This window comes from Ovis aries, chromosome 4 (genome assembly GCF_016772045.2).
Source record: "Ovis aries strain OAR_USU_Benz2616 breed Rambouillet chromosome 4, ARS-UI_Ramb_v3.0, whole genome shotgun sequence".
NCBI classification, from domain to species: Eukaryota; Metazoa; Chordata; class Mammalia; order Artiodactyla; family Bovidae; genus Ovis; species Ovis aries.
This window is the reverse complement of record NC_056057.1, coordinates 11,461,989-11,477,117: the sequence shown is the minus strand read 5'-3', so window position 1 is coordinate 11,477,117 and position 15,129 is coordinate 11,461,989. Positions and strand designations below refer to the sequence as shown.

The window sequence follows — 15,129 nt, the reverse complement described above, 5'->3', positions numbered from 1 at the left end:
GACAAATACTATAGGATATCAGTTATATGTGGAATCTAGAAAACAATACAAATGAACTCACTTATGAAACAAAAACAGACTCACAGACATTGGAAAGAAACCTTATGGTTATCAAAGGGGAAATGGTGGGGAGTTTTAACTGGGTATATGGGATTAACAGATGCACACCACCGCATACAAAATAGATTAAAAAAACAAGGATTTATTGTATAGCACAAGGAACTATTGTATAGTATTGTATTGTATATACAAGGTATTTAATACCTCATGATAAACGATAATGGAAAAGAATTTTTGAAAAGAATATATATATACACATATATATGCATAAGTGAATCACTTTGCTGTACACTGACAACTAACACAAAATTATAAGTCAACTATATGTCATTAAATAAATAAAAAACAAAAAGGAAGATATGTCATTTAAAAAACAAAAAAGTGTTCTAGGGAAAGTACACATCAAGTGTACCAAGCATCCTGATTTCAGACCTACCAATATGAAAGACACTTTACTTAGAATCTGAAATAGGTATAGAGTATAATGGTAAAGTCTAGGGTTGCGGTGACAGTAGTAAATTCAAAGGAGAAGTAGAAGATATATGGTAAGTACAGAAGAAAAGGGGACAACATGTAACAAGGCCAGAGGTGAGAAAGCAATACACTGAGAGAGGCAGAGGAGCTGACAGCGGCAGCCGGGAGAATGCATGGGCAGAAGGAAAAGTAAGGCCAGACCACCAAAAACAACGGAACCTCATGATCACAAAGAGCATGAACCCTACCATAATCGCAGTGGTGAGCCATTCAGCATTTTAGCCAGGAAAAAGACACTGTCAAATGTGTATATGAAAGAAAAATCTAAATTTGTATCCAAGAATGGATTAGAAAGGGTTAAGACTAGAGATGGAAAGCCAAGGGAAGGGGATTGATTCAATGATCTTGCACAGACACTTTTCCTTGAACTAGGATGGCGACAGTGAAATACAAGAAATTTTGATAAATTCAAGAGACACTGAGAAGTTGAAATTGACAGTAACTGTCAACCGGTTGGCTGGCTGCAATTAGTAGTTTACATTGTGTATATTCCTTAAGGGTAAAAGTTTAAGGGGCTGTAAAACCCACCAAGAATGGGAGTACATACACATATAAATGGCAGCTGTTTGTTCAACTTAATTAGTTTTCTTTTCAGCAAAAACATACCCAAAACATCTGATGAAGAAGTCCAACAAAATAGTTCTACTCAGTTCAAAATAGATCACAGATGTATATATCACACATTTGTACAAACCAATGGAAATAAATTTTCCCAATTATATGAGTTGCTCATTTTTGAGGTGAGAGATTCTATCAATCAAGGTGTCAAATCAACCAAGTATTAACTAGGTAATTGGAGGGAAAAGGGTAGAAAAGAGGGTATGTAAATCTGTCATTAAAAATATATTTGTGGTCATTCAGTGTCTGATAGTCATGACATTACTCACAAATCAGAATCAGGCCCAATTTAAAGAAGGTGACAAAAATTCTTATACGGTTATCATAGTTTTTGAAGAAGACAGTTAATCATAAAACAAAAACAAAAGTACAAAACAAGGAACACTAATAAAAGGCTCAAATAGCAAATATCAATGACACTGGGAAGATTTTTCTCTATTTACTAGACTGAGGCAGGAACTCCACATACAAAACAAATGACTATTTTCCTCCTTGAGGAAAAGGAAATCAATGTGAAACAAACTGATCTATATGAGGCACAGACTGCCTTCCAAGGCGGTACTGATTCTATAAATTGCAAGTCTGTTTATCTGCAAAAGCTACTGATCTCTAAATGAAGAGCTCTTAGGTTATGCCCATTTTATATATATATGTGTGTGTGTGTGTGTGTGTGTGTGTGTGTGTGTAAACTACTACATTTTCAGCCTTTCAGGAATCATTTAAAAAATATATTAACTTGTCATGCAATATTATAACCAAAAGAAAATTTAATTTTTAAGGTTTGTTTTTTCTTAACCTTGCAAGTAAATCCTGTATGTTAAGCATGCAACATAAAATGTGAAATACCGTACAACCTAAGAATAATTACCTTTTCACAGGAGCATCGCCTGTCTGCTCATCAACAAAATCTCGTTTTAGTTCCTCAGGAACATCACTGTCACTGTCATATTCCTGGTAGGCACTTTTTTCTTGTTCATCAGATTCATACTGAAAAAAAAAAACAAACAACAAAACAGTATATTCAACAGTGTGAATGTAGAACCAACCTTTCTTGGAGTCTTTCAACACAATAAAATAATACCCAATCTTATAAGAAGCTTTGATTTTGCCATCAAAACCTTTTTAAACCTTCCCTTTTCTTTATCATCATGCTACCTTAACCAGCTCAAAGCAAAAAAAACACAAACATTATACTTTCAAAGCTTATAAATGCCCCAAAGAAAAAAAAGTTTCCCTATGAACAAACAAAATAAAAAACAACCCATACCCTAGAAGAGGAAAAGAGTGTATGTTTGATTAAAAAAAGCTCTTCCTTCAAGTAGTTTCACCATACTTATTTCCATTTTGCTAATTTATTATAAGAAGCTGAAGGATAAAATCCTGACAGTCTAGAAGTATTAATTCAGCTTAATAAACACATACAACACACATGCTAATAGTCTATCTAATTCATCATTTAATTCCAAGGGCAGCTTAGAAACTTAGGCTAAGCATCCAGGGACTACTGAGAGCAAGGACAAAAATGGCAGATTTGCTCTTGAGAGGCAGAGTGCCTTTTCATCCTCTTTTTGGCATCATGGCCCAGAGCCAGAGTGGGAGAGGAAGCGGAGTCCACGCGCAACAAAGGAAGCACGGCAGTATCGCCACATCACTGCCGACGAGCCTCATAAATTAGTATGACGGAACAATGGCGAACATTTATTGCGTTTTAACCAAGTACTGGGCTAAGTGCTTTCATGAACTGCCCCACTGACTCTTCAAAACAATTCTATGAAGGAGTTTTACCCCCATATGCCGGTTGAGGAGACCAGTATGACGACAACATGGAAAGAAATTAGTCCTCTAATTCAACGACTACTTTTTGAGTCTAAAGCATTATGACAGGCTTCCCAGATGGCTCAGTGGTAAAAAGTCTGCCTGCCAAGCAGGAGACGAGGTTTGACCCCTGGGTCAGGAAGATCCCCTGGAGAAGGAAATGGCAACCCACTCCAGTATTCTTGCCTGGAGAATCCCATGGACAGAGGAGCCTGGCAGGCTACAGCCACAGGCTCCCAAAAGAGTCAGACACGACTTAGCGACTGAACAACAGCAACAACGCATTCTGACAGGTTGTTTCTAAGACGTGGACTCTGATCCTCAAGGACCTATGCTGTACCTGGGAAGGTCATCAGCTCACACGTTAATGGATACATACGAACATTAGAGACCTTCTCCCCTACTTGTACACAACGTGATTCTGCTGACACTCAGAAAGGTGTTCTCTACAGACTAGGGTCAGCTGCCCAGCACCACAGATCATTTTCAAGGATTCTGTGTTTGCAAGTTTCCCTACCTGATAAAATTTGTAACCCCAACATCAAGACTTTACAACACTTCCACCATCGTGCATGGATGCGTGCTCTGTATGGAGTGGCAAACCCTTCTGAGTCACCTCACCTGCATACTCCCAACTGAGAGCAAACAAGGCAACCAGCCCTCCCCCTTCTTATTTCGGCTATAAACAAACGCCCTTCCCACAGGTGATGTAGTGCCATATTCTTAAGGTTTCTGTGCATTTCGCTGGTGATTTCACCCTTCAGAATGTCCCCCAAGCACAGGACTGGTGTCACCCAGTGTTTCCAAGTGCAAGAAGACTGTAAGGTGCCGTATGGCAAGAAGACTGTAAGGTGCCGTATGGCAAGAATAAGTGTGTTAGATAAGCTTCACTCAGGCATGGGTTACAGTGCTGTCAGTTGTGAGCTCAATGTTAATAAGTCGACACTGTATATTAAAACACACGTAAAACAAAGGCTGTATACTGACCAGTTGGTGAAAATGTTGTGACCAGAGGCTTGCAGATACTTAATCCCATATGTTGCCTAAGAGTAAGTTTTCTACTTGCAGATTTAGTGTTCGTGGTTACCTTATATAGAATACAACTGCCACAAAGAAAAAATCAAAGGCAATGCGAGATTAAAATGAACAAATCACTAGTACAGAGGGATACATTATTTCAAAAATATTTGACTGGCTTAATTCCTTTCGGTTTAGTCTACATTAACCAAGACAAAATGTCACAAAGAATCACAAAATTATCATTTTAAATAAGGTTTACTATGAAATAATTTCTACTTCACAATGAAACATGATATTGGTGTATTTTCATGACAAGATTTTTCAAAGGACAGTTTCACTTAATAACAAAACCCAAAAACATGGAGATAAATTCAACAGCTTTTTGTCAAATGTGCACAGTTTTCACTGCATCTTCATCAGATCCAAAATAAAATTCGTACCCAGTCCCTCTGGAAATTCTGAAGAACAGAAGGACACATCCAAATTAAAAACTGTGAAAACACCCTGTAGGTAATGGTGAAGCAAGCATTCCCACACTGTAAACATGGGAAAACTGAGGGTCACAAAGTCACAGTAACTTGCCAAGAGCCACAGAGTTAATCAATAAAAGTCATAATCATTCAGCTGCCTGCAAATCTTGCCATCAACTCACACTACTTCTGGTTTGTGTTTTCTGAACTGCTCAGAGTGTTGTTAAAACACTACACAGATGCGTATAATGGACTTTTGGACTCAGAGGGAGAGGGTGGGATGATTTGGGAGAATGACATTCTAACATGTATACTATCATGTAAGAATTGAATCGCCAGTCTATGTCTGACGCAGGATGCAGCATGCTTGGGGCTGGTGCATGGGGATGACCCAGAGAGATTTTATGGGGAGGGAGGTGGGAGGGGGGTTCATGTTTGGGAACGCATGTAAGAATTAAAGATTTTAAAATTTAAAAAATAAAAAACTAAAAAAAAAAAAAAAAAGAGAGAAAATGGTTAAAGAAAGTATGTTTCCTTAAAGTACTTTCTTGGACAGTAAGATAAATGTAGCTTCCAAATATAACACTAAAGACCAACTCAACATTAAAAATACTTTAGTAAATTTAAAATTCATATCTGTACCACATAAATATAGGCTGAATTTGAGCTATAGGCCTTAATAAAAATAATGAAACAGATTAAAAAAAAAACAAAAACACTACTGCTATATAACACAAAGAGCCCAGTGGGTCACTGTGATGACCTAGAAGGGTCGGGTGGAGATTCAGGAAGGGGGGTGATATATATATACACACATAGTCGTGACTGATTCTCATTGATGTATGGCAGAAACCAACACAACATTATAAAGCAACTTTGTACCAATTAAAAATAAATAAATTTATAAAACAAAAACATCATACTCCTAAATGTTCAAAATATTCCTAGCCAGTAACCAAACAAGACACTACCCTTTCTCAGTAAAGGGGATATGGAACAAAATGACTCACTTAGCTGCCCAAGAGTAGAGTTGAGAGAAAAGTGCTGATGATCTATTCTCACATACATCCATCTATCCAACAAATCATGTTAACTGCGCAGTGAAGAAACTATACTCCTATTCCATCAATAATCTGATAAGAATACAAAGCAATCTAGCAACAACACAAAGTAAACATAAAGACAAAGCTCATCATTCAAAAGGTCAATGTCCACAAAATGTACTGGAAAGCCATTCATTTCCAGTGCAAACAGTAACACGGGAGCCTAAGTATAAAGCAGGAAAGTGGGTGGTAAATATATGAATGCATGCGTGTGTGCTTAGTCTTGTCTGACTCGCTGCGATCCCATGGACTGCAGCCCTCTAGGCTCCTCTGTCCATGGATTTCCCAGGCAAGAATACTGGAGTGGATTGCCATTTCCTCCTCTAGGGAATCTTCCCAACCCAGGATCGAACCTGTGTCTCCTGTGTTTCCTGCACCGGCAGGTGGATTCTTCATCACTGCATCACGTGGGAAGCCCCACAGGTAGGAAAGGAGGGCAGTAAATGTGTGAACAAATCTAGCCAATTACCTTGCTCACTGGGTACAACACTCGCGATAAGAAAACCCCACTTACATTCCAGGGTATGTTTTGAAAACACCACATACCCCATTAGAAGCCAAGACATCTTCTGTTTCTTCATCTTTGTGGTCGGCCTGAATTTCAAATGGATTCCCACCACTGCAGTACTGCTCAAACAAGGTTACTGTTTTTGAGGAAGTTGCAGATGACTGCTTACTGGGTGAAACTGATGGAGAACGAGACTGTTCCATGAATTTAAATTCCTAGACATTAAGAAAAGAAATGAGCCAGATTCCTTTTTGCAACAACAATAAAATTCAAGTACATAAACATGAATTTGACCGAACTCCAAGAGATAGTGAAGGGCAGGGAAGCCTGGCCCGCTGCAGGTCATGGGGTTGCAAAGTACTGGGCCCAACTTAGTGACTGAACAACAACATAAACATATTCCATCAGTGCAAACGTAGAGTCAGTGAAGAAAACCACCCTGATTCTTTACGTTATTCATTTTTAAATCTCGTAAGTTTTCTGAAAGCACAAACTTGCACACACAGGTTCAAACGTTTTCCTAAAGACAATTCAGTAACCGACATCACTTAGAACGGAGCTATCTGCATCAAGCTATTTTTGGCTTACTTTAAGGAATGGCACAGAATTTTTAATAACTTCAATTCAAATGATAATTCTAAACATTTTACACAATAGCAAAAGTCCCGGAAGGGCAGTTTTAATCAACAGAGTCATTTATAAAAGCTAACTGTTGTCAGGTCAAATAGCTTATACCATTTAAGATACTCTATGTGAATACAACGAAAACTAAGCATTCAACATACATCTTTCTCTGTTATGGTGGTGGTGATGGTGGTTTAGTCATTCAGCCATGTCTGACTCTTGCGACCCCATGGACTGTAGCCCGCCAGGCTCCTCTGCCAATGGGATTCTCCAGGCAAGAATACTGGAGTGGGTTGCCATTTCCTTCTCCAGGAATCGAACCCAGGTTTCCTGCACTGCTGGCAGGTTCTTTACCGACTGAGAATTTGTATGTGCCTGTACCACACACACAATTGATGGCTAAATACAAATTCAAATAAAATTATTTAGGATAGAGGTTCTAAAGTCAATGCTGGAATTTGAAGTAATATAAGGAATCATCTTAATTTAATAACTCTAAAATAATGTTTAAATTAATATTAATTTTGCTATCTGTTTCACTGCATTTAATATCACCACTTTAGGAAAGCAATATGATAAACCTGGATAAGAAGTAAGCTATTACACAATATGAGCGTAAACACTATTCCATTAAAAAAATCCTTTTAATCACGTATTCTTTACATTTATCCAGAATAAGAAAATTCCTTCTAGAAAGATATTTCTTTCAGAAGCAAAAACTAACCACAGTAGACCTTTGAAAAAGGAATCTAAATTTATATACTATATTCTGACACTGGATATTTGTAGGAAATGTCCTGTCTAACACAAGAAATATTTATCTACACTATGTTTCAATCAAGAGAAAAAACAAATCAATTAAAGATATTTTCACAGATTACATTACAGGATTCAGGGAATCAATTAACTAATAAAAAACTAGTGGTATTTTTTAGTAAATGCCTTTTTTATCCCAGAGGCATTTTCTCATTACAGACAAATTTATGAGTCACAGCAGAAGTCAAGAACCTACTGGACCCTTTAAGAAATGACGAATATTCTTCAAATATAAGCATTTTCACTAAAGACCATTAAAATATAACTGATTATTTTTCTGCAAGATTAAATAAACCAGGGACCCTCTTCCAAAATCTCAAGAAAACAAATTACTTTAATTTTGACTCTTTGCAGGCAAAAGAGTTTTTCTAAACTGTATAAACTGAAATTAGTAAAAAGTGATAGACTGTGACATCACCTTTGTAAAAAAAAAGGCTTACTATTAATCACTTTTAAGGAAGAAAGGAAAGGCACTCTTCCTTAACTTAATTATTTTATAAATGCTTTCATGTATCTGGTTTGCTTTTAAAGATTACTAAATACAAAACTGATTTATCTGTTCTTAAACTTACATGAAGCTGCAAGATGCTGAAATTTGACTTCACAGGACAAAGTTCCCAGGTCTCATTCTCTAGAAACATTCTCAGTTCATCAAGCCTTGTTCTTAAAAACAAATAATGAATAACCCCAAAAGTAAGAAGAAAAGCACATTGCATCCAAGGATTAATATAACAAAAACTATTACAGTTATCATTGTGATCATAATCAATTTTGAAAATCCATTTAGACCAATGTAGTAAACACAAACATTTGCTTTTACGTACTTATCTGTAAGAGAAAAAAACCTCAAGTATTTACCAAACTCAAGAATATTTCTTATGTTGCAAAAATAATAAATGCAGGGAAAATGACATTTTTATTAAGGGACTAAACTAAGTGACTCACCAACTCATGTACATAAGACATACTTTAGCTAATGACATATCATTGCCAAAAGAAAAAACAAGAAATCATTTACAGGGTTTATGAAACCATAAATACTGAAAAATGTTTTATGTTAAAAGGCACAGATCTTAATCATTCTTACTAAACCACAATATCAAGGTGATTATCACTCTCTAAATATATTTTAGCTCAGTGCCTATCTATCTCTACACAACATTTACGAGATAAATTAGCAAATATGGCACTTAAATTAACAAGTAGTCACATATTATACTGATCTCTTCTTTCTTTAATGCTACTGCTCTTACAGTTTTCTGAGTGCATGTAAGCGTATGTACGTTCAGTAGTGTCCAACTCTTTGTGACTCATGGACTGTAGCTCTCTAGGGTCTTCTGTCCATGGAATTTTCCAGGCAGGAATACTGGAGTGGGTTGCCATTTCCTTCTCCAGGGGATTTTCCTGACCCAGGAATCGAACTCCCATCTCTTGTGTCTCCTGCACTGGCAGGCAAATCCTTTACCACAAGCACCGCCTGGGAAGCCCTGCCTCTTCAGTAATCAGTATATTATACAAGCAATTCCAGAGAAACAAATACTTCCTTCTTGTTAACGCAGGAATAAAAGGGCCAGTGCCTGTCCTCTTCCTACAACAAGCCTCACTGCTGTTACTAAAATCATGCTAAAAACAAAATCTAGATTTTTAAAACAAAAACCCACAGGTTCTAAATTAAAGATGGAATTAATGGTAAAATCTGTGAAAAGCAGAAACTGCTCAAAATATTAGTGTTTTTAATAGACACGGGCTTTAAAGTACCTACTATAAACAAGTTAAACAAAATATAGAAAAAAAGATGCACAAACTGGATAGAAAGAAAATTACTTTAAGAACTATAATAATAAAAAAAAGAATCAAACAATCTATAACTGAAAAAATAAAATACTTCAAATTAAAACTGGGTAAGTAAAACATCAGATGACAGAATTAATGAACTTGAAGGTGGTTCGATAGGAAATAGCAAACCTGAAGCACAAATGGGGGAAAAAAATGGGAAGAAACAGAAAAGATCATAAGAGATAGGTGAGGCTGTTGAAACATCTAGCATGCATACAACTGGATGGAGAGGATAGAGGGAAGTGCGAAAGAAACATCTGACGTGGTAGGTCACAGCTGAGAATTTGGCAAAAGTGGTTGTGCCCTTAGCTATCACCATTTACAAAAATTAACTAAAATGAATCACAGATCAAACGTAAGAACTAAAAGGATGAAGTTTACAACTCTTACAATTCTGCAAAGAAAAGATAAATTTAAAATGGGCAAAAGCTTTGAACAGACATTTTTTGTAAAGAAGATATATGAATGACCAGTAAACATGTAAAAAGTGTCATTCATCAGGCAAATATAAATCCAAACCATAAGGAGGTACTGCTTCATAACCACCAGGATGGCTAAATCAAAGAGACAATAAGAGCTAGCAAGGGTTTGGAGAAGTTAGAACCCTTATATAGTGCTGGTGGAAATGCAAAATGGTACAACCACTTTGGAAAAGTTTGGTAGTTCCTCAAAATGTTAAATATAAAGTTGCCATAGGACCCAGAAACTTCACTCTGTATTGATTTTCTATGGCTACTATAATAAATTAACAAAAACTGGGTGACTTAAGGCTTAAGGTGGTACTAGTGGTAAAGAACCCATCTGCCAATGCAAGAGACTTGGGTTCAATCCCAAGACAGAGGGGCCTGGTGGGATACAGTTCATAGTGTCGCAAAGAGTCTGACATGACTCAAGTGACTTAGCACGCACACACAGATGACTTAAGACAATTTATAATCTCACAGTTCTGGAGGCCAGAAGTCTGAAATCACAAGGTTGAAATCCAGATGTCAGCAGGAATACACTCTCTCCAGAAGCTCTAGGGGAGAATCTGTTCCTTGCCTCTTCCAATTTATGGTAATTGCTACCATTCCTTGGCTAGCGGCCACAGCACTCCATCCTCTACCTGTCTTCACATAACTTCCTCCTATATGTGTCTCTGTATCTATATCAAGTTCCCTTCTATCTCTCTCTAACTGTGATGGCATTAGGGCCCACCAGATAATCTCATCACAAAATCATTAATTTAGTCATATCTACAAAATACTTTTTCCAAATAAATTAACATTTACAGCTGTCAAATATTAGGACCTAATTTTTTGGGGGGGGAGGGGGACAGAGGGAAATAGGCAAAACACTTGTCATCTTACTACACATTCCTAGATACATACCCAAAGAACTAACGGTATATGTCTATGCAAAAACTTACACACAAATGTTTACAGCAGCATCATTAGCAAGAGAGTTCCAGAAAAAACATCTATTTCGGCTTTATTGACTATGCCAAAGCCTTTGACCGTGTCGACCACAATAAACTGTGGAACATTCTGAAAGAGATGGGAATACCAGACCACCTTACCTGCCTCCTGAGAAACCTATATGCAGGTCAGAAAGCAACAATTAGAACTGGACATGGAACAACAGACTGGTTCCAAATAGGAAAAGGAGTACGTCAAGGCTGTATATGTCATCCTTTGCTGGGGTCCTTTAATGGACCAGGACCTGGCGGTCTGGAGGCGATGATAAGAAAGTGAAACAGAGAAAGAAGCTGATACTCCCTGGTTTACGCAGAAAACCAATAAAGTCCTTGACACAGGACTTGCATCTCTCATGAAGGCACCGGGCACCCTCTCGAGGCGGGGTGAAGGCACAGGGCGCCTTCTCAAGAGAGTCTTAAAAGCCCGGGCAGAAGAGTGAGCAAGACAGGTCTCTGCGCTCCAAGGAGAGACAGAAAGAAAGAAAGAAAGAAAGACACGGGGACCCAAGCTCTGATGGAGCAAAGGTGCTTTAATGAATTTTCTGTGAGTATACATAAGCCGTAGTACAAGAAGTTTCTTATGACTATGATAAAGATCAGAAAACCAAGCGTATAACAACTGTTACCAAGGGAACAAGGGATTAATAATTGCCACAAGGTCAGAAGACCACCCATATCTCAAGAAAGGGGATCAAGACTAAGCAGTTTTGTCATAAAGAGAATGTTTACTAAAGGAGACTCAAGTCTGTATCACAATGACCCTGGTTCCTGGGAGCAGCATTCTGCTCCGCTTGAAAAGAAACAAAGGACTTGTGAGAAACAGCACGTAGGAATCCTCCTATTAAACATTCCCCGACAATCCTTCATATTTAACTTATACGCAAAGCACATCATGAGAAACACTGGGCTGGATGAAGCACAAGCTGGAATCAAGATTGCTGGGAGAAATATCAATAACTTCAGATATGCAGATGACACCACCCTTATGGCAGAAAGTAAAGAAGAACTAAAGAGCCCCTTGATGAAAGTGAAAGAAGAGAGTGAAAAAGTTGCTTTAAAGCTCAACATTCAGAAAACTAAGATCGTGGCATCTGGTCTCATCACTTCATGGCATACAGATGGGGAAACAGTAGAAACAGTGGCTGACTATTTTTTAGGGCTCCAAAATCACTGCAGATGGTGTTTGCAGCCATGAAATTAAAAGATGCTTGCTCCTTGGAAGGAAAGTTATGAACAACCTAGACAGCATATTAAAAAGCAGAGACATTACTTTGCCAACAAAGGTACATCTAGTCAAGGCTATGGTTTTTCCAGTAGTCATGTATGGATGTGAGAGTTGGACTATAAAGAAAGCTGAGGGCCAAAGAATTGATGCTTTTGAACTGTGGTGTTGGAGAAGACTCTTGAGAGTCCGTTGGACTGCAAGGAGATCCAACCAGTCCATGCTAAAGGAGATTAGTCCTCAGTGTTCACTGGAAAGACTGATGTTGGAGCTGAAACTCTAATATACTTTCGCCACCTGAAGCAAAGAGCTGACTCTGAAAAGACCCTGATGCTGGGAAAGACTAAAGGCAGGAGGAGAAGGGGACGACAGAGGATGAGATGGTTGGATGGCATCACAAACTCAATGGACATGAGCCTGGGTAAATTCCGGGAATTGGTGATGAACAGGGAGGCCTGGCATACTGCAGTCCATGGGGTCGCAAAGAGTCAGACACAACTGAACAACTGAACTGAAAAAGTGAAAATAACCCAAATGTCCATTAACTGAAGAAAGAAAGAAAGAAAAGTGAAGTCGCTCAGTCGTGTCTGACTCTTTGCGACCCCGTGGATTGTAGCCCACCAGGCTCCTTCATCCATGGGATTTTTCAGGCAAGAATACTGGAATGGGTTGCCATTTCCTTCTCCAGGGGATCTTCCCGACCCAGGGATCAAACCCAGGTCTCCTGCATTGCAAGCAGACGCTTTAACCTCTGAGCCACCAGGGAACTGAGGAAAGGATAATCAAATTATGGTCTATCCATACAATGGGATATTACTTACCAATGAAAAAGAAAGAAGTTCTGTTACATGCTCCAACATGGATGAACTATTAGAAATACTCTAAGTTAAAGCCAAACACAAAAGGCCATATAATGTATGATTTCATTTATATGAAATGTTTATACACAGGCAACACACAATGGGCAAATACACAAAAACAAAAAATGAGTAAGTGATTGTCAGATGCTACAGGAGGAGAAAAGGGCCAATTAACTGGTAAAGGGTTACTTTTTGAAGCGATAAAAGTATTCTGAAATTAAATAGTGGTGATGCTGTTGCTGAATTATTAATACATACTTATGGGAGTGAATTTTTGGCATTTTTGGTATGTGACTTATATCTCAATAAAGCTATTACTACAGAACAATTATTGAGATAGGCAGGACTCTAAAAGGCACTCTAAAATCCCTAAAGATTGTCTGCACTATTGCCCAGGACTAAATATGATGAAGACCACCCTGTGATTATATCACCAAATATGGAAAAAAGGGATTCTATTGATATAAGTAAGATTACTTGAACTGCCTTGAGTTAATCAAAACAGAAATTATCCAGGTGAAACAAACCTAATTGAACAAGCCCTTTTAAAGTAGACCTTTTTTCTTCTCCTGATAAAAGATGGGGAAGTCAGAATTGCTGGCTTTTGAAACCAAAGGGGTCAAATGCAAGGACCAGAGACATAGGAAGCTGAAGGCTTTTTAGCTGATGGGTAGCATGAAAACAGAAACCTCAGTCCTAAAACCACAGGGAACTGAACTGGGCCAGTGTCTTGAATGTGCTCAGATGCAGATTCTTCCTCAAAGTCTTCAGATGAAAGATCAGCTAACACCTGGATCTAGGCCCTGTGAGAACCTAAGCTGGGAACCTAGACAAGACTTCCAGACTTTCACAGAACTGTGAGAAAACAAAAGGGCGTTGTTTTAAGCTGCTAAAATTCATGGTATTCTATTACACAATAATATAAAACTATTACAGTGATGAAAGATACCAACTCCCAGACTGAAGCTTAGTTACGCCTACGTATAAAAAGTAGAGAAAATAATATAGAAAGTAAAATATATGACAATAACAGTAAAAGGATAAGAGAAGGTAAATGAGTTATAAAGTTGGTTCCTGCATTATTTTGGAAGCATATTAACCTAAGGTCAACTGTAACAGAACAGGAATGTATATTGGAATGTTGATGGTAGCCACTACCAGAATACACATTTTAAGGCTGACAAAAAAGTGATCTGAAAATTGAAAGGACACAGATCAATCCAAAAGAAAGCAGAGAGAGAGAAAAATGAATGAAAAAACAGTTATCTATACTTTTAGAAATCAAACAGCAATATGATGGGGTTAAACCCAAATATGCCAATAATACAGTACATGAAAATGAAATAAAGGTCCAATCGAAACACAAAAATTGTCCAACTGAATTTTTAAATTAAAAAAACCCTATTTGCTATTTATAAGAAGCATACTTGAACTATAAGGTTGAAGTTAAAATTAGACTGGAAACAAAACTAGATTGAAAGTAAAAATTACAGACATGATTTCTCAAAATTATGAACTACAAAGGAAATCTTATCGAAATTCTTTCTTCATCTATTAAAGTGATCAATATGGTATTTTTCCTATAGCTGTGAATTAGTGAATTAAGTTTATTAATTTTAAAAAAGTCTAGTCAACCTTGTATTCCTGTACTCAACTCTGCCTGTTCTTGAAGTATTATCTTCTTTTAGATATATGGGATGTAACCTGCCAACCTTTTGTTCAGGACTTTTGCTCTTAAGTTCTTTTGAGGTACTACCCTGAAATTTTTCTTGTTTGTAATGTTTTGGCATTAGTGCTATGATGGCCTCATAAAATAAGTTATAAAGCATTCCCTCCTTTTCTATTCTCTGCATTAGAAGGCAGATCCTTAACACCTGGACTACCAGGGAAGTTCTCTTCTATTCTCCGAAGGAGTTTGTGTTGCTATTGCTTCCCCCTTAAAGGTTTAGAAGAACTAACCAATGACAGCGACAGGCTTGGAGGTTTTTCTGTGGAAATGCTTTGAAGCGAAGATTCAATTTCTCTAAAGATACAGGACTACTCAGATTTTCTATATTTTTTCAGCTTATTACATTTGATTTTACAAGGAATTCATTCATTTCTATCTAAACTGTCAAGTTTATTAGCATAAAGTCTGTATCACTTTTATTTCTAATGTCTTAAGATCTATGTGCGAGCGTGTTCAGT

The 15,129-nt window shown here is 37.5% G+C and overlaps 1 protein-coding gene across 1 annotated transcript in view; it reads right to left on the bottom strand.

Moving 5' to 3' along the window:
- VPS50 (VPS50 subunit of EARP/GARPII complex) overlaps positions 1-15,129 on the bottom strand; it is a 137,748-nt gene that overhangs the window by 38,581 nt on the left and 84,038 nt on the right. The window contains exons 17-19 of the mRNA XM_004007717.4: positions 8,141-8,231; positions 6,167-6,343; positions 2,081-2,199 (exon numbers count right to left, since the gene is read on the bottom strand). Coding sequence (XP_004007766.1) covers positions 2,081-2,199; positions 6,167-6,343; positions 8,141-8,231 — 387 coding nt within the window. The remainder of the gene's footprint in view (positions 1-2,080; positions 2,200-6,166; positions 6,344-8,140; positions 8,232-15,129) is intronic.